Raw genomic sequence first — 19,960 nt, forward strand, 5'->3', positions numbered from 1 at the left:
CTTGGACACAGACATAGGTGTTGCTACACAGGCGTTTATTGTGCCTATGGGGAAAGAAGGGAATAGAACAGAATGGCACTGCCTACCCCCCCCCCCACAACTTCTTCCTCTTCTAGTGGGACAGCAGGAACTCAAGGGGCCTGAGCTGTGCCCACTGCTTTGTAAGTGAACCCTATAAATCCAGGATAGGCTTGCTGAGCAACAGTCCTCATCTGGTACCCAAATGGTGCCTTCAGCCTCATTTGGTGCAAAAGGGACTGATAGGGGTCCAAAGAGCTTGGGACAGTTCACATAGGTGTATGGGGTTAGGAGACCTGGGGCTGGTTAGGACCAATGTATTTGAGGCGGGTGTGTGTTGGGGCGGAGATCCGGTCAGTGCCCAGGTAGGGCTGGAGGATGTTGGGCACCAGCACTGAGCCATCCTGCAGGAGCAAGGAGCATGGTGAGTTTCGCTGGAGACCCCCTCCCTTCCCATTCCTTTACTCAAGGCTGTGCTCCTCCCACCTTCTGCTGGTTGCTTTCCAGAATGGCGATGAGGATTCGAGGTACCGCACAGCCCGTCCCATTGACCTGGGGAAGGGAAAAGCTTAACCCAATCATGCCTGCCCCTCCAATCTCATGATTGAGAGTCAGCCTGAGAGAAGAGGGGGGCATACAGACAGGGCCTGGGGAGGGCAGGCTCCTGGGAGGGGGGCTTCTCCTGGTAAGAGCATGGACTTTGGAGGCTAGGAATTGGGGGAAGGGGGCATGCAGACATGGCCTGGGAAGGGCAACATCTTAGGGAGTGGGGCATCCTTGAAGAGAGTTGAGAGCCTTGAAGGGTTCTGGAACTCTGACAGGGTGATTGGATGCCTCCCCTCACCGTATGCACATGCTGCAAATCTCCCGTCTCAGTCTCGTACATTATATGAAGCCTCCTGCTTTGGAAATCTGTGCAGTTAGAGGCACTGGAGACCTGGGAAGGAAGAGAGGGAAAGGTGCAGGCTCCCCAGGGACACTCAGGCTGGACATCCCATCCTATAGGCTCTGGAGATGGGGCTCACCTCTCCAAAGCAGCCACGGCCTGGCATCCAGGCCTCAATGTCAAACTTGCGGTAGGCAGGACGACCAAGCTCTTGGGTGGGCATGTCCAAGACCCTGTGGGCCAGGCACAGAATGTCAGAATGTCAGGGATGACTAGGACTCCAAAGAAAACATCAGATAGGGAAACTGAGGCAGCTTAGCTGGCATGATACAGATATCTGCCTTATAGGTAGGGAAATTGAGGCATAGAGTGGTAATGTAAATTCCCCAGGGTTCACAGAAGGAATCATTAGCAGATGTAGGCTTCAGATCCAAGTGGTCTCTCCCCACATCCCAGACTCTCTTCAGCTAAATAGTGCTTCCCCTTGGGGACCGACTGAGGAGCCCCTCAGATCTCCCCCCAGACCTCACAGGCCCCACTGCTGACCGGAAGTGCAGGCCCAGCTCTGTCAGGATCTCCTTCTGCAAAGACACAAACTCCTCCAGCAGCCCCGAGCTGTGCTCTGTTCCTGAACATGTCAGCCCAAACATCTCTACCTGTGGTTGAGCAGAGCAGGAGGTGCAGGGGTCACCAAGGGCCACCCTGGTCACTCCGCCCAATGCTGGGCCCCAGTTTGGGCGAAGCTGGGGCTTGATGTCCTTGGTCTGACCAGGGAGGACAGAGAGTGGATAATGGACTGTCCCAAGGGAACAGAGGAAGACACTGGTCAGCAACGATGCTTCTTGGGAGTGAGGCTGACCTTACTGAAGTGGTGGACTCTGAAAAGCCCCCAAGGTTCCTTCCCTGTGTTGGTTTCTGCCCGATAGCAGGTGCTGGAACAGACCACCCTGCAGGGGAAGGGGATGTCAGGTCCACAGATCCTGACAGGAGGGGTGGGGAATGGAGGGTATAGATAATTCTGGAGAGACTAAGGGAAGGACCATGGGAGAGGGGGAAACTAGGAGCATTGGCCAGGACATAAGGAAGGGAAAGGGAAGACCTGAAGTTGGGGTTGGGGTGTGTGCGGCCCCTAAGAATGTGGGGTGAAGGATGTCACCTGATGGGCAGATCCTTCCAAGACACTGCATGATCCATGAAGTATCCTGTGGGGTGGGGAGAGATGCCACCCAAGCTCAATGGGGTGATCTCTCCCACAGGGCCCAGCCCAGAGGAGGAGGGGATCCCCTGACTTACCTCCCTCTCTCAGTCCATTCCCTCAACCCCTCACCTGCAATCCCCACCTCTGAGGTCCCTGCCAGGTTGAGGTCCTCAAATCGGGAAGGATCAATGTTGTAGATCTGAGAAGGACTGGCATTGGGGCTCATCCCACAGCCCTCCTGAGGGGAGAGGAGAGATTGGGCTGGAACCCCTTCCCTCCAGTCTTTGTCCTACAAGGGCTTCCAGGAAGGTGTCCCCTACCTGAGTTCCAGAGTCTCCCACCCACCTGCATCAGTCCTACCTCCAGGATCAGGCCTCCACTGCAGCCATGGTCCCAGCCTGGAGGGCTCAGGATAGGGGTAGTACCCAAGGTTTAAGGCTCACCTCTCAAGCCATAGGCCAAGCTTCCTCCTTTACCATATACAAAGCTAGGCCCAAAGCAAGCCCAATGTCTAGGGAGAAGGGAGGGAGAAGAGGGGCTGGGGTGTATGCTCACAAACACAGCGCCTCTGAGCATGTCTGGCACCGTCATGGCTGTGAAGCCCTGGGGGAGACAGAGAAGAGGGGGTCAGGGGACAACAGGAGGAAGTAAAGAAAGCCCCCTCAGGCCCACCCATTCCACTTCTACCACAGCTCCCAGTGTCTCCCATTTTAGGGTAGGTCTAGGGTGCAGATGAAAAAACCAAGGAGTGGCAAGTGTCCAGGACCCCCTGCATCCCTCCCTCAGGAGATCGCAGATGTCAGAGCTAGAAGGGACCAGGGGTTCTGGCCCCCTCTTTTCTGAGGATCTGAATATCTCATTCCCACCTGTCCTAAGGCCAAGGCATCTCTGGATGCTTCCTGTTTCCTGCACCTTGCCTTCCCCACTCTTGGGTCCCGTCAGAGACCCCTCCTCAGGCATCCTGATCTTCCATCTGCATCACCAAGGGATTTCTGCCCTCCTCCCATCCCTAAGACTCAGGTGCCCCTGGTGTCATCGTACCCTTTGGACAAGTTTGCTGAGGGTAAAGCTGACCAGGGCGTGCTGCAGCAAGGCACCTGGGCCGCGAAGGTAGTAGGATCGCTGGCCAGACACGTGGGACAGACGCCTGCACAGAGAAAGCCAGGCCTGAGGGGTGATTGTGGGGAGAATCCACCCAAGCAGAGGCCTCCCCTGGGCTGAGGGAGGGGGGACGATTGGTCCTGGGTCACCACGGGGCACAGCATTGGGAAGGCAACAAAGGGAAATGTGGGGACGGGCAGGTGGTAGGCAGCACGCAAATCAATTATGCACGGCAAGGACAGGCTCTGCCTGGATGAATGGGCCTGTTTCCTGCTGGGGGGCAGGCCCTGAATGCCAGCTGTCAGGAGACAGGGGGTGGGCTATCACGGGGCTGCGGGCTGCTCACTTCTGCCGGATGATATCTAGCTTCTCCCCAATCTCCAGGTGGCCCCGGGGGTGGAAGGCGAAGGCTGGATGGGGACAGACAGATACATGTGCACCGCATGAGACATACCCAGTGTGAAACGTATGCAGTATGAGACAAAGGAGGGCAGAGACATGGAGGGAGAGATAGAAGGGAGACAGGCAGAAACCCAGAGGAGAGACAGAAAGACAAGGCATGGGGACAAGGACACAGAAAAAAGAAACAGACAGAGTCAGACTGAGACAGACAGATGGACAGAAAGAGGGTGGATGGAGGACATGGTCTGAGCCTGAATCCACAAGGAAGGCCCATGGGAGAGGAGGAGCAGGGGAAGGGGTGGGCCTCCTTGAGCCTGCTTACTTGGCTTCTCTCCGACTACCTCCAGGACCCGGGCCTGGCTCTCATCACCGACAGGCTAGGAGAGTAGAGAGAGATAGAAAGTGGTTATGGGGGATTGCGAGAGGGAGTCAGCCCTGGGCCCAGGCTCCTCCCCTGCCCCGGACCCCCCACTCACCACATCAGGATGGGTTTGGTTGGGGAGTCGGAGAGCTCGCGTGTAGAAAAGCTCTTCTAGATGGGCCTCGTCAGCATACAGGGCTGCCAGGCGTGTCCGAATCGACCTTCCCTGGGCCCGTGTGTTCTGATACATGGGATCCTGTGGCAGGGGATAGAGGCTAGACTTGGGGTCCACTTGGGCATCCACACCTTAGCCTGTGCTCCAGAGCTGGGGGGAGGGGGCCTATGCCCCCTCATTCCTACCCCTCTCCTTCCCTCCCTCACCCTACCAGGATCCCCCAGACTCCATACCTGTTGGAGGAGATCCTTGTCCTGGCTGACCTGGAGAGAGAATCACAATGCTGGGACCTTGGACTTACATGAAGACAATCACAGCTGTGTGACAGGAGGTGAGGGCGCTGGCCCTGGGTCCAGGACCTGGCTTCTAATCTGATCCATCCCCTCACCACCTGTGAGGAGGGAGGGCACCTAACCTTGCTAGGCTGTGGAATCCCTTCCAGCCCTCACTCCAGGAGCTTGACCCCAGGCCCTGTGACTTAGCAGCAACATGAGTCTAGGCAAATGGCCATCCCTCTCTGAGCCTCAGCACAGGACTAAAGTAGCCACATGATTGTTATTAGCAACCAGAGAAAACAAACCCGGCTTTGAAGCTGGGAAGACCTGGGTTCTAGTCCTGTCCCTGACATGAACTGGACAAGCTGGCCTTTTCACTTTTCAGTGCCCCAGAAAACGGTCCATGGGTGCCAAGGGCATTGGAGGAGGGAGCTCCCTGCCCTGTGAAAATCACACAGCTGACCTTTGTGCAGGTCTTCTGAATCCAGTGTGTGCAGCACAGTGACCGGCTCACAGGGGCCCTTTATTATTTACTGACAGGTGACCAAGAGACAGCAGAGAGCCCCAGTCAGTCATGGAGGCACCCTGAGCTTCAGCGAGGAGAGACTGGGGGTGGTCTTGGCCTTTCTTTGAATCCCCAGTAAGTTTACACACAGTAGTACTTAATAAATATGGTCTGACTAAGCCACAATGCCCATTCGATCACGGCTTGGTTGCAGAGAGAAGTGTACTCCTGGGCTGCACTGGCCAACCCAGAATGATGGCTGCAATGGTTTCCCCACCTCTGGCCCCCATCCCCCACTTTTTCCCACCACCTCTTGCTGAAGAACAAGAATGAACTTCTTTATGCCCAGAGGAGAGCCAGGGAGGGAAAACTTCCCTGGCTTCTCTGGCCTGGAGAGTGTGGCCCAGTTTCTCCAGAAAGTGCCTGAAGCTCATGGCAGCGCACCCAACTCCGAAGTGGAGGAGTTGGAGGTTCCAGCCTGGTTCAGGAGCTTCTTCCCTGTGGGACCTTGGCTCAGGTCCACTCCCTCTCTGGGCCTCAGTTTCCTGATCTGTAAGATGAGAGGGCTTGGCTTGATGACTGCTGCGTCAGGGATGCATGTCTCAGATAAGTGATGAGCTCCCTCCAGTCCTCTGTCTGCCTCAGTTCTTTTAACAGGGACATGTGCCCAGACCGAGGGAGTCCTAAGGGACTCAGCCAGGGGACATCAAAGGGGGGACCTCCTGAGGGACTCAGCCAGTCATCACATCACATCAAAGGGGGAACCTAACTTCAATGTCTCCATTCTCTTTTTAAAACAAATACCCTTTGCTGTTGGTTTTAATTAATCTATCCCTCCCACAACCCTGCCTTCTCCAATTGCGCAAATTTTTTAAAAAATGACCTGAAAAATAAGTCATTAACATAGAGGGGCATGGGTCATCCAAACAAACATCTACACTGACCATGACCATAAATGTTTGTCTTTCTCCGTGTTTTAAGTCCGTCCCCACTCTGGCATGAGAGGTGCTATTATTAATCCAATTTCACAGATCTGGAAACTGAGGCAGGCAGAGTAAATGACATGCCCAGGGCTACAGAGCATGTAGGCTTATGAGTCAGTATTTGAACTTGGGTCTGCTCTCTCCAGGTCCACCTCTCCCCGGGGCACCAGCTAGCTGCCTGTGTCCTGCCCTTGGGTTTGGGGCTCATGGCTGGACTGATCCGACTTCTAAAGTCTGCCCAAGTTTTTTTCCTCTCTGATGTTGTAAGCATGGTATATGCCATTCCCTTCATCCTGCTGACTTGGCTATGCGTCTGTTCATTTCCCAGCTTCCTCAGAAACTGTCCCTTCTGTTGTTCCTCATGGCCCCATGACAGTCCCTTCCATACAGAACAGTTTTCTCCCCTAGGGCCACTGCTCAGCAGTATTCCAGTCTTTGGCCACCGCAGAGAGCGCTCAGTGAACAGATCAGCCCCCTGTGGTCCTTTTCCTCCTTCCTTGTTATCTTGAGGGGAGAGGCACAGGGTGCCCCCACACGAGTGACATTGGGGCCATGGATGTGCAACTGTGGCCTCCCAGACCTCAGCTCTACCAATGGGGCACCAGTTTTCCTGCATCGAGGCCTCTCCTTTCTATCCATTACACCCCAATGATTTTCCTACGATGCTTTACAGTTTATAAAATGCTTTACATGCAATTTATGTTTTTAAGAAAGCTAGACCAGAGAATTCACTAGTGTTAGAAGGTCCTGACAAGGAAGCCTTCTCCACCAATGCTTGTGGTTACCGCTACCGTGGGTTAAATGTCTGGTCTAGGATCACAGGAGCCAGCATGTGCAGGAGCCAGACTTGAGCCTGGGTCTTCCTAGATCTGAGGGCAGCTCGCCCACTACTTTCCATCATGTAACATCATATATTGTAGGAACCTGTTGGTGTCTTATCCCAAGGGATGTCACCAGGGCAGTAACTGGGCCTTATCCAAATTTCCTGTGTCTCCCCAGGTTAAGGCCATTCTGTACTTAATGTGTGTCTGATGGATGAATGGATGGAAGTTAAGACCAGAGGCAGGGAGGGACAGCTTCACTCACCACCAGGGTTTTGATCTTCTGGGCCACAGCTGCTTTCTCCTCCTCCAGGGCCTGGATCTCTTCCCTCAGTCTTCCCAGGGATTGCCAAGTAGAGATCTGGGGTGGGGCAAGAAGGGGAGACTTAGGAGGAGAAATAGAGGCCAGGCAAAGAGAAAGACCTCTTGAGCTCTAGCTCTGTGGTCAAAGTTTCCCAGCTCAAAAAGCAGCCTTGAGTAGCTAGAACAGGAAAGCAGGGGTCAACTTGGTACTCATCCCCACCAATGTCCTTTTCCCTAGCTCCTCCAGAGGCTCGGCACCGGGCCTCCTTCTGGAGGTTCAGGCATGTGCCACAGAAAGGAAGTGTTTGTCCTGGGGGCTAGGGTACCATGTAGGACTCTGCCCAAGGGCCTTTCTCCTGCTTCAGTGGGGGAGGGAGTCAATATGCTCATCTAAAAATGAGGGGTTTCTCCTAGAGAGGCAGCACAGGAAGGTCCTGGCTGGGTGACCCCTCCTGACTCACTGGACCTGCCCATGCTCCAGGGATCACATACTGGGCAAGAGTAGGGTTTCCTGATTTGGGAATTTCTATCATCAGTGAAACACAGAACCATTATTATTGTATATTATGTTTTCATTATTATGCTTAGGGCCACATCATCAAACACTGGGCTAGTCCCTAATCCTGTTATCAAGTCACAAACTTCCTTCTGGAGCCTCAGTTTTGTCATCTGTAAAGTGGGGGTGATGATAATAATGATAACTTACATTTCTCTATCACCTACTACATGCCAGGCACCTCCTCAGATCCTCACAACAACCCCAGGAGGGAGGTGTTGTGATTATCCTCATTTTATAGATGGGGAAATTGAGGCAGACAGTGGTTACTCAATTTGCCAAGAATCACACAGGCTAGATTTGAACTCAGGTCTTCCTGACTTCTGTCATTTCTATCCATTGTACCACCTATCTGTCCCAGTGACCTAGCCCACAGGGTTGTTTTGAAGAAGGGACTTTTTAAAACTTTTAAAGGATATACTTTCTCTTTAAGTATGCACATAAGTACCCATGTCTCTATTTATACCTCCAAGTATGTGATTTCATTGGTAGCTACTGATCTAATTGACATTTTTAGAGTTGCCTGGATCGTAAGCAGCTGGGGAAGCGATGGGAAGAGAGCTGGGTATGGAGTCAGTAAAGTGTTGTTCAGTCCTGTCTGGCTCTCTCTCCATGACTCCATCTGGGGTTTTCTTGGCAAAGTCTATCCACTTCGACAAACATCTAGCTGCCTTGGAGTCAGTGAGACCCGAGTTCAAATTCTGACTCACACACTTAGTAGCTGTGTAGCCCTGGGCCAGTCATTTAATATCTGCCTACCTGTTTCCTCATTGGTAAATAAGGAATACTAGCAGCCGCCATGAGGCGCAAGGTGCTTTGCAAACCCCAGAGTCCTATGTAAATGCCAGCTGTTGTTACTGGAGTCATGGGCTTTCACACAAACTAATATCTTGCTGACTCTCAAAGAGACATATGAATTACTATTACTTATAACTTTAGAGGTGGATTACAGGGCCAGGGTGCATTCAGGAAGCTGCCTTCTTTGTTAGAGGGATTTTTATGGGGGTGGAGTTAACTGGAAATTGACTTCGACTTAAAAAACCTACAAACGTATCTCAAGCTCTTCCAAGGTTTTGTCAATAACTGTCCTGTTGAATTAGATGTCCCCCAATTAATATCTGCAAATCAAATCACATCTTAAGGGCCCAGGGAGAAGCGTTGAAAGGGACCCCCCACACTGCCTGAGGTCTTCCATATACGGAAATATATTTTTTTTAAAGGAAAAGCCCTAATTTCCATTAGATTGTAAGTTTCCTGAGAGCAGGAACTTTGTATCTCTTGGCACAGTACCCCCTCCCCTACTCCTTAAAGAGCATGTAAGCCACGCCCCCCATCTGCGCTCCCTTAGCCCCGCCCCACCCGGCGACGGCTCAACGGCGCATGCGCCCTTACAATCTCCGACAGGTCGGCGGGTCTCAGCTCCCCCTTGCGGTGCTCTAAGGCGCGCGCAGCCTCCTCTGGGTGCGCGCACAACCTCTCCATGTCCAGCTGGGGGCGTGCGCTATAGCCCACACGCACGTGCTCGTACAGGAGGTTCCGGGTGCGGTTCGGGACGCCACCAGAGCTACTGAGGTTTCTCTCCCTGCCCCGTCTTAACGTTTCCTGGCACGGGCGGCTGCGGCTTCGGAAATGAATGCGCAGCAAGCGCGGAAATCGACACGCTATGGACGCCGCCATGTCGAGCCGGGGATCCCAGGGAGACGCCCGCCCGGCCTACCGAACGGCAACCAATCAAACCGCGAGGATTCGCCTTCCTCCGCCCTTACCCAATCAAAGGCCAGGCTGAAAAAAATGAGCCCAGCTGAACGCGAGGCGGGGATGCCTTGGAGACGGCGCCTGACGCTGCCCAATCAGATGAGCCCTAACAAGACAGACTGACAACCTTCTCCTCTAATCGGCGGTTCATTTCTGCATTCCATCGCAACGCCCCTCCCGCCATGTCCATCCGTCTAATAAAATTACCCAATGGGGTCCTGGAAGATCCGGAAGCCTGCCAATCTGACTGCTGTTTCAGAAAGTGAGAGTGGGCAGCTCCGGGGGGTCTCTGGGCTCCCGCTCCGGGGAGGCCCAGGCTTTGGGTGTAGTCTCGGGACTGAGGTTAGACTGCCGGGAGAGCGTCCCAGGCGGGGGCGGGGCGGGATCGGCCTGAGGCTAGCCCGCAGGAAGGACCTTCCGGGCGGAGACGACCCAGGGACATTGGTCGGTTTCACCTTGGGGAGGGACTTCCTGTGCGCATCCCAGGGCCTGAGGCCGAACTGCAGGAAGCCTTTCCCGGCATCTTCGGGACACTGATCAGTTACCCTTTGGGGCGGGACTTCCTGTGCGCATCCCGGGGCCTGAGGCCGAACTGCAGGAAGCCTTTCCCGGCATCTTCGGGACACTGATCAGTTACCCTTTGGGGCGGGACTTCCTGTGCGCATCCCGGGGCCTGAGGCCGAACTGCAGGAAGCCTTTCCCGGCATCTTCGGGACACTGATCAGTTTCCCTTTGGGGCGGGACTTCCTGTGCGCATCCCGGGGCCTGAGGCCGAACTGCAGGAAGCCTTTCCCGGCATCTTCGGGACACTGATCAGTTACCCTTTGAGGCGGGACTTCCTGTGCGCATCCCGGGGCCTGAGGCCGAACTGCAGGAAGCCTTTCCCGGCATCTTCGGGACACTGATCAGTTTCCCTTTGGGGCGGGACTTCCTGTGCGCATCCCGGGGCCTGAGGCCGAACTGCAGGAAGCCTTTCCCGGCATCTTCGGGACACTGATCAGTTTCCCTTTGGGGCGGGACTTCCTGTGCGCATCCCGGGGCCTGAGGCCGAACTGCAGGAAGCCTTTCCCGGCATCTTCGGGACACTGATCAGTTTCCCTTTGGGGCGGGACTTCCTGTGCGCATCCGTGCAGGAGGGACTTCCCCCGGTGGAGAAGGGTCCGGGTGGGCCGAGGAGCCCGGGGTCGCCTAGCCCGGCTCAGCCTCCCCTCTCTCTCTGCATAGCTCCTGCGGAAGGCTGTCCAACGGCAGGATGGCGTGCCCCAACATCTTCCGCCGTTTGAACTCATCCCTGAGCCAGGGTAAGCGTTTGTAGGGGGATAGGGGGTGCCGGGACCCCCGGGGCTCGCCGGTGCCCGCCCCCCGCCTTCCCGAAAGTATAATGCCCCCTAGGTGCTACCACCCTCCCCTCCCGTGTGCTTCTTGTTTGCTTCTCTGTGTTCAGGTCTCATCTCCCAATAGAGTTTAAGTGCCATGAGGGCAGGCGCTGTCCAGATTTTCGTTTTATATCCCTGCAGTCCTAAATTCTTTTTTTAAAATAAATAAATTAATTTATTTTTAGTTTTGAACATTCAATTCTATAAGTTTTTAATTCATCTCCCTCCCCAAGATGGCATGCAATCCTATGTAGGCTCTACATACACGTTCCTATTAAACATATCTTCACATTAGGCATGTTGTATGGAAGAATTAGAAGGAATGGGAGGAGCCATGAGAACGAAAAAGCAACAAAAAAGAGCAAATCATCTGCTTCGATCTGCATTCAGACTCCATATTTTTTGCTCTGGATGTGGATGGCATTTTCCATTATGAATCTTTTGGAGTTGTTTTAAGTCTTTGCGTTGCTAAGTCTATCAAAGTCATTTCATAATGTGGCTGTTACTGTGTACAATGTTCTCCTCTTGAGAAACATACTCATTCTAAAAAGAACAACATCCATTGTGAAGGTAGAAAAGGTTTTATTAATTTTTACATTCATTCCTGAATGAATGAAGGAGTAGTTCCTCATGGACTGCTACACCTGCTTCAGACAAATGCAAGGTTTACATGCCCTACTTTCCATTCGAATTTTCCTCCTGCCTCCCATTGGCCAGCATTTCAGGGTTCACTAAACCCCATCCCACCTGACTCTACCCTCCTGCCACATTCCTCATTTTCCTTATAGAATAACATGATATAAATTCTTTTAAAGGGATTTCTTTAATTGACGTACAATCTTTCTGGGTTGACCTGAAAGTTTGGTTAAAGAGGCAAACAGTCTAAGTGATATCCTAATTGAATAGGTAACAAATACAATAAGATAAGTGTTGATTGAAATTACAATCCAGGATATCTGTGTTTTCTTTACCATTAGCATGCCATAACATAGTATGTGTCCATACTTTGGACACATACTTAAAATATTAAGAAAAAGTCCCATTATTCAAGATAGAGTCTCAGGTCATCTTAATTTAATGGTCATCTTAACTCTGCCCTATCTGGCCTTGTTGATATAGGAAGAGGTATTCTACTCAGAACAAAGAAACTGTTAGGTCCAGGCTCTTCTGGTTGATTAGGTCAGGCTCTGGCCCTTATTGAGGGTTCAAAAATGATATTAAATGAGTACCACTGGTATTATAGATATTACATATTTTTTGTGGAAACATAAGTTCATTTCATCTCTTACATTCTGGTTCTGCTCCTTTCGCTCAGCATCAGATCATATAAGTCCTCCCAGGCCTCTCTGAAGTCTTCCTGTTCATCATTTCTTATAGCACAATAGTAGTCGGTTACATTCATATACCACAGCTTGTTCAGCCATTCCCCAGTTGATGGGCATCCCCTCAGTTTCCAGTTCTTGGCCACCACAAAAAGAGCTGCTATAAATATTTTTGTACATGTGGGTCCTTTTCACATTTCTATGATCTCTTTGGGATACAGACCTAGAAGTGGTTTTGCTCTCCAGAATGGTTGGATCAGTTTACAACTCCACCAACAATGAACCAGTATTCCAATTTTTTCCACATCTTCTCCAGCTTTTGTAATTTTCCTGTTTTGTCATATTAGCCCACCTGATAGGTATGACATGGTACCTAAGAGTTGTTTTGATTTGCATTTCTCACAGGCACATGGGGCCATCCAGAGGGGAGGGCAAGCACTACTGGTTACTCCTCTCCCCTTTGGGAGCCACAGGGGCCAGGTGGAGTAGCAACTGTGAGCAGGGCTGGTACTTGGGGAGAGCGGGGGCTGAGGTCATTTGAGGAAATGTTCTCAGTGTCTTGGGGAGCTCCATCCCTCCACTCACATCTCCTTTCCCTTCCCCTCCAAATCAGCTCTCTGCCTGGCCCAGAAGATGCAGCAGAACCAGTGCTGTTCCATGGCCACACTCAACCAGATGCACCGCCATGGCCGCCCCAGGTGGCCCCAGACCAGCCCTGGCCCCATGAACAGCTGTCCCCAGCTCAAGGCTGTGGTGCTGAAGCCCATGATCCGGAAGCCCAAGAAGCCCAACTCCGCCAACCGCAAGTGCTGCCGTGTGCGTTTGAGCACAGGCCGGGAGGCCATCTGCTTCATCCCTGGTGAGGGCCACAGCCTGCAGGAGCACCACGTGGTCATGGTGCATGGGGGCCGCACCCAAGACCTGCCTGGCATCAAGCTCAAGGTCCTGCGGGGCAAGTATGATTGTGGCCATGTGCAGAAGAAGAAGTAACAGGGAGGAAAGCCTGTGGCCACATGCAGGGGTGGCTGGGATGGATGGACCGACATGGCGGGAGGCCCAGGCTGCAAGTAGGCAAATAATACCATCATGATGAACCTTACCTTGTGTCTAGCTTCTTCCACTTCCCATCCTCCCCTCACGATTGTCCTTTGAGATAGGATAGGTGGGTAACAGGTGAGGAACACTGAGCCCAAAGAAAGAAACTTGTCTGACGTGCAGTCAGTCTGAGGTGGATTTTTCAGTTTGGGTAGGTATATGTTCTTCTAGTCGGCCCTCGCATGACCCCTGTGATGTTCAGGGAGTGACAGGCCCAGCTGAGGGAGCCTCACCTCATACCAGGGATAAAAGGTTCAGTGGGATGGGACTACATGGGATATAGACCCTGGAAGGTGTCAAAGAAAGCAGGCAGCCTGTGCTCCCCATGAGCCTGAGTGTGTCTGGTCTGGGCTTCAGGGACTGCCTGTGGCTGGAGGACCTGCAGCTGGTCAAGGAGGGCTTGGCCCAGGGGCTTGTAAGAACAGGCAGGCTTTGGAGAAGGGGAGGAGAAGGGTGTGAACTAGAGGATGAGGATGACCAAGAGACTGACTAGCATCAGTGATGTGTAGGAATGACAGGCTGGGGTGGCCCCCCAGTGGGGGAGGTGGCTGCCCTGGGATGACCCCAAAGGATTTGAGATCAACCAGTGGAAGGGCAGAAAGGCAAGCCCCAGTCAAGCCTCCCTACCAGCATGTCCCCAACAGAACTCCACCAGTCTTCAAGCCCAGGAAAATTCCATCCTGCCCACCCCCTCTCAGCTGCTGGCTGTGGCAGGAGTCTCTCGGGGCCAGGCTCTCTGCTCAGGACTGTGCTTTTGTTTGGGGTGGGACAGTCACACAGGAAGAGCAGGCCTGGAAAGTTTCCTGTCAACAGGACATTTCATTACCTTATCTTTCCCCTTCTCCCAACTTCCTTATTCCTCTTGGCATCACCATCCGTCATCCTCTAGTTGCCAAACCTTGTTTCTCCAGAGCATTTCCGCATTCTTCCCTTCTCTGGTCCGCTGGGCACTACTCTAGTTCTGGCCTTTGCCCCTGAGCTATCACCCTCAAATTTTAACTCAGTTGCCAGAGGGAGCTTCCTAATGTCACCCCCTCCTCAGTCAGATCCAGTGCCTTCCTGTCTGCCCGCTGTGCCCTTCTTGTGCTCTCCACTTCTACAGCCTTGCTGCTGGTTCTCACACTCAGACAAAAAGGCTGCTCAGCTTTGCAGGTGTGGATTGCGGATGGTGGGACAGAGAGAGTCATTCCTGAAAGGAGAACCAGGTTAGAGAAAGATGAGGGGAAGAGGAAAAACACTGCCAATTCACTTCCCAATCAGCAATCAGGTGCCTCTGTATGCAGGCACTCTGCTAGGTACTGAGTATACAAAGAGAGTCAAAAGATGACTCCTGTGCCTTATAGTCTAATGGAAAAGACAATAACTTGAGAACAGCTCTGTACAAAGCAAGATGTGTACAGGATAAATAGGAAATTGTTCACAGAGGGAAGACACTGGCATTAAGAGGGGTGGGGGAAGGCTCCCTATAGAAAGTGGAATTTTAGCTGGGAATTAAAGGACGCCAGGGAGCTCAGTAGGCAGAAGGGGAGTGGGGAGTGTTCCAGGCATGGGGGTCAGCCAGAGAGAATGGCCTGAGCTGAGAGATGAGGCTCTTGTGCCTGGAACAGCCAGAAGGCCAGGGGCACTGGTGGAAGAGTACCTGGAGGTGAATAAAGTGTAAGAAATCCAGGAAAGTAGGAGATGACTAAGTTATGAAGGGCTTGGAATGCCAAACAGGGTTTTGTGTTTGGAGGCGATAGGTGATAGGGAACCATTGCAGTTCATTGAGTAGGGGGGGTTGAACTTGTGGGACCTGGGCTTTCGGAAAACCACATTAGTGGCCAAATGGAGGATGTATTGGACTGGGGAGAGGCTTGAGGATGGTAGATCCCCAGCAGACTATTGGAGTGATCCAAGCAGGAGGTAATAGGGGCCTGTATCAGATGGCGGCAGTGTCCGAGGAGAGAAGGGGATATGGGATATTGGGGGATGAAAGATAGTGAGAGGTCCAGGCTGACTTCTAGATGGTGAGTCTGAGAACCTGGGACGATGCTGCTGCCCTCTACAGTGTTTGGGGGAAAGATAATGCACCAGTTCTGTCTAACTGGATGGCCAATGCAAGACTGGAAGTCAGTGGAGAGTCTGAGCCAGAAGAGGTAGACTTGGGAGCTCACAGCATGGAGATGGTCATTAAATCATAGGAGCTGAGGAGATGACCAAGTAAGGTAGTATAGAGAGAGGGCTGGGAATGAGCCCTGAGGGATGCCCAGGGTTAAAGGGTGTGATCTGGCAGAGGATCCAGCAGTGGAGACAGAGAAGGAGACTTTTGTCTCCACTGAAACATGACTTCTGAAAAGCTGGTCTGTTCCCTGACTGCTCTGGCTTATTAGGATACAGCTTGTATTGTGTCTTCAATTAAAAACAATCTACCTGCTTGTCTAGCTATGTGGTATTAAAATGAACGGGATGATTAGTTCTACGATTGTGCCTATTAAGAGGGGAAGGCGCAGGGGGAGAGAGCAGAGAGTGATGCAGAAGAGAAAGAATGTGACCAGAATGTGGAACGACCCAGAGAGATGAGGGCCGAAGGACATTGTGAGGGGACAGACGAACAGGCAGCTTTGTAATTGTGTCCATGCAATTGAGTACACACACTAAAAAAAACAGAAACTGTTTGATATGCATGTCTTCTGTTCTTTGTGTAGCAAGATAGGGATGTGTTTAACGTGATGATTTACCATTTATTTACTAGTCTGCCCTGACCCATTCCGATTAATTTTCTCCACGATACTCTCTTATCCCTGGTTAATATTCTGACTGTAGTGAGACATAATGGAGGTATGACTGACCATTGGAACTGCTTCCTTCCTGCTTGATAAATGTGGGGACTCTGGCGATTTCCCTCAGGTGGGAAGGAGGGAACGGCTGGCAGGGTGAGTGTTGGCTTTCCCCTGGGCCCCCCAGACCACTCCTCCCTCCAGGTTCCCTGCCTTTCTCTGGAATGGATCTTTAATGGAGTGAATCAGCTAAGGGGTCCTGAAACAAACTTTGCTGCTGGAATGACACCTGGAACGGGGTGTCTTTGCTAGCGTGTTCAAAAAAGACAAAGTGGACACCCCTTGGGAATTTGGTGAAGATGTTGGAAGCCTGTGGAGGGGTGAATGGAGGACAGACGATTAGTACCTTGGACTCTTGGCCTCCTCTAGACCTCATGGTTCCCTACCTAGACGTCCTCCTGCTTTCCTGTGAAGGTACAGCTTGATATAGGGATTGTCCTAGCTGGGAATGGATCGGGCTCAGCATCAAATCTGGCCATGAAGCTGTTACCTGGTACTGGCAGCCTCAGGCTCCCCACCTGCAGGGAATGGGAGATCCCCTCAAGGGTGTCTTCAAGCAATAAGATCTCTCTGGCCAGACCTGGGGAGGAAACGCCACTGATGGCTGTTGTCCCGCCATAGAGTCATTGAAGGGGTTGGAACTCTCGGAGGTCTCACCCAAAGGAAGACGCAAAGCAAGTCTGGCCTTTGCCCCAGGCACTGTGTGTGTGAGGGGCGTGTGTGTGCGTCTGTGTGTGTGTGTGTGTGTGTGTGTGTGTGTGTGTGTGTGTGTGTGTGTGTGTGAGTTTGCAAAGGTCAATGGAACAATTCCCCATCTCTACAAGCATTCTTAGCCTGAACCCAGAGTAGAAGCCATAGTGCTGGCCCATCCACCAGAACCCTCTGCTGGTGGCAACCACTCCAGCATCACATCACCATCATCCTCAGGGGCACATGGATCAGAATTTGCAATGACTCCAGAGAGAGGGTACTTGGGTCAAGAGCCAGCCCCATCTCTGGCTCAGGCCCAGGCCTAAGGCCTGATCAACCTGTGGCTCCCAGGCTAGTCTCCTGTGGGAAACCCTCTATCAGAGGTGGCCGGACAGGGCAGCTCAGCCAAATGGATCTTGCTTCAGGCAAAGCTATGACTCCTGCCCCCTGTGGAGGCATCTGCCTCCCCACCCTTGGGAAATCCTGTTGCAATCTTCAGGGTGTCCCAATGCTGTTCCTAGCATCTCTGTGCAGTCAGATCAACGCCAGTGGGTGGAGGGGTGGGCAGCCCCTTCTTCCCCCACCTCTTGTTGGTCCCCATTCTTAGCACTGTGTTCCTCTTGCTCAGCCTGGCTTGTCCCAGCCACACCCTCATGACCAGTGCTCTTGGACCAGCCCCAGGTCCAGAGTCTAGTCCTGGCAATGATCTTGAGGGACAGCCCAGGCCATGGAGGAACATGTACAGGAGAAAGAAGCCGGGGGTGGGCAGAAGCAGAGCTGTCAACCACCCAATCTCTCCATGGCTAAGGCAGCCCTGAGCAAAGACAGAACACAAGATATAGCCCAGATATGGTGGACACAGGAAGCCTGATGTTTTAACACCAAAACCACTCCTCACAACGCACAATAGCACTAATAATGCTGATAGTGAGACTCAACTGGCATACAAGTCAACAAACATTTAGAGATAATAACAGCTAACATTTATATAGTACCTACTACGTGCCAGATGCTGTGCCAGACACTTTACAATTGTTACAACACCCTTGGGAGGTAGGTGCTATTATTACACCCATTTTACAGATGAGGAAACTGAGGCAGGCAGAAAAGTGATTTGAGCAAGGTCACACAGCTGGTGTCTGTAGCTGGATTTCAACTCAGGTCTTCCTCACTGTAGGCCTAGAGTATTAAGCACCTACTGTGTTTGAGGCCCTGTGCTAAGTCCTGGGGATACAGAGAAGGGGAGAGCCACATTCGCTGCCCATCATACACAAAGGAGAATGTTAGGAGAGCTCTAAGGTATGGCAGAAATGCCAAGTATTGTCACCCTAGCATTGTCCTGGGCACCGTGGGTGAGACAAAGACAAATCATCCTTCCTCCTTACCCTCCAGAAGCTAATGACACTGAGGTACCTCACTCAACACAAGGTAGGTGCTGATTTCAATGATGGACAGATGGCTCATGGTAGCATTCTATCCCTGGAATGTCCCTCAGGCTCCCAGGACATCACCTGCTTCTCCCTCCTAGCTGCAGAGGATCAGTTGGCTTTGAGTCCCCCCAAAGCAGCACTTCAGAAGTCTGCCCATGGCTATGCCACCCTTCCTAGACTTTCTCAGGGCTAAACATCTACGTTTCCCTCCACAGATTCTCACCAATCTGGTTTGGGGGCCTGTCTTCCAAACTGTCAATGCATGTCCCTCCAAAGGATGGAACATCATGTTTCAAATGGGGTCAGACTAGGACAGAGTGTGGGGAGAGCATCTACCTTCACCTGGGAATTAGCCTGAGATGAGATCGAGATCAGGTCTGCAGAATGCTTTAAAAACCTCAGCACAGTTTGTAAATGTAAGCTGTGGTGACAGTTATTATTGAATGAGCCTTAGGGTCAGCACAACCATATTAGTATAATTCATGGAATAATAGCGCTCATACCAAATACTGTGGCATCCTTACTTATATAAGTATACTTACATAAACCACATGGTGTGAATACACTGTGAATGTTTCTCTAGTAATGATCTGCATTGATCAACTATCAACATTTGGAGGTCAGTCCTCCCATTTGGTGCTGACAAAGTCATGTCATTGTGGGAGGCCATGTGGGGCAGTGGGAAGAGCCCACCGTGTGGTCCCAGATCCTGGGTTCAAATCCCACCTCCTACCTGGGTGGCCTAAGGCAAGTCACTTAACTTCTCTGGGCTTTAGTTTCTTCATCTATAAATGGAAGGGGAGAGGAAGAGAAGGAAAGGGAGAGAGAGAGGGAAGGGAGAGGAGGGAAAGGAGGGAGGGAGGTAGAAGGAAGGAAATATAATTTGCACACACGTTGCCTTTTAAGAAACTACTTTTATTATGGAAAATGAGCACCAATTAGTACACATATTACTGGTTGCTCTTGGCTAATTAAGTGAGTCTTCAACTTTGAGGGGGTCAGGCTATGAAACCTACAGGAGGAGAAGGTAGCATGATGAGAGCCTTGCTTGTCCCCTTCAGAGTTGAAAGGGTTTTAGAGACATCTTACAGGAGAGGAAAGATTTAGGGGAAATGACTCTCCCAAGATCACAAAGGTAGAGATGATAGAGCCAGGATTCCTACTAAGTCCCCTGGCTCTGAATCCAGCATTCTTCTCCCCCAACCCCCACCCCATTATAATGAGCATCCTTTCCACCCCTCTTCCAGGACAGAGCAGAACCTGGGGGTTCCCGGGTCTCTTGGAGGCTCATCCCTCCCCACCCCACAAATACATAATGCCCCAACAGACCCCAAAAGGGGTGGAGTCTTAAAGTCACAAATTGAGAGCTGGCTGGGGACACACGGATCCACTGGTCCACCCCCTTCATTCTGTAGTTGAGGAAACTGAGGGCCAGGAAATGGAAGTGACTAGCCTGAGCTTGCACAGGTAAGCACCAGAAATGGGATTTGAACTCTAAGCTTCCGACTCCAGAATTATTAGGCTTCCCTCTGTGCCCCCACACTGACCAACACTTGTATGTACGACCGCGGATAACGGTGGTACCCGCATCGCTGAACATCACTACTATAAGTGCTAAGAACGCTGCAAAAAATACCCTGAATTGTACAAGTGATACCACAGAAGCACTAATGGGGCCAGAAAAACGGGCCTGGGAGGGTTTGTCTCTGTTCTGTGCTCCCTCTTTATCCTCTACAACTTCAGGTGCCAGAGAAGGGCCAGACAGGACCCAGGGGCCCTGTGCTGTGGCACCCTTGGAGCCAAGATTGCAAGTGGGGTGTATGGCCGCTCACCCTAGCTGGTGTGGACAACCTGGGTAGTCAGGGGGACTGCTGTGGCATGAATTGCAGGTG

The 19,960-nt window shown here is 52.0% G+C and overlaps 2 protein-coding genes across 2 annotated transcripts; one reads left to right on the forward strand and one right to left on the reverse strand.

The window, feature by feature from the left end:
* Positions 1 to 16: 16 nt before the first annotated feature.
* Positions 17 to 9,261, reverse strand: SARS2 (seryl-tRNA synthetase 2, mitochondrial). Its single transcript, XM_072608320.1, has 16 exons — positions 8,977 to 9,261; positions 6,991 to 7,086; positions 4,375 to 4,404; positions 4,082 to 4,222; positions 3,928 to 3,982; positions 3,550 to 3,613; positions 3,144 to 3,249; positions 2,658 to 2,705; positions 2,232 to 2,340; positions 2,061 to 2,106; positions 1,764 to 1,851; positions 1,451 to 1,560; positions 1,044 to 1,137; positions 863 to 955; positions 505 to 570; positions 17 to 422 (listed from the first exon to the last, which is right to left on the reverse strand). Exons 1-16 carry the CDS (start codon positions 9,259 to 9,261, stop codon positions 306 to 308), a joined length of 1,548 nt encoding a protein of 515 aa, XP_072464421.1. The 3' UTR covers positions 17 to 305.
* A 207-nt stretch (positions 9,262 to 9,468) lies between these two features.
* MRPS12 (mitochondrial ribosomal protein S12) lies at positions 9,469 to 13,136 on the forward strand. The gene is made up of 3 exons (XM_072608334.1): positions 9,469 to 9,601; positions 10,564 to 10,640; positions 12,651 to 13,136. Exons 1-3 carry the CDS (start codon positions 9,522 to 9,524, stop codon positions 13,025 to 13,027), a joined length of 534 nt encoding a protein of 177 aa, XP_072464435.1. The 5' UTR covers positions 9,469 to 9,521; the 3' UTR covers positions 13,028 to 13,136.
* Positions 13,137 to 19,960: the final 6,824 nt, after the last annotated feature.

Source organism: Notamacropus eugenii, chromosome 5, assembly GCF_028372415.1.
Source record: "Notamacropus eugenii isolate mMacEug1 chromosome 5, mMacEug1.pri_v2, whole genome shotgun sequence".
Lineage (NCBI taxonomy): Eukaryota > Metazoa > Chordata > Mammalia > Diprotodontia > Macropodidae > Notamacropus > Notamacropus eugenii.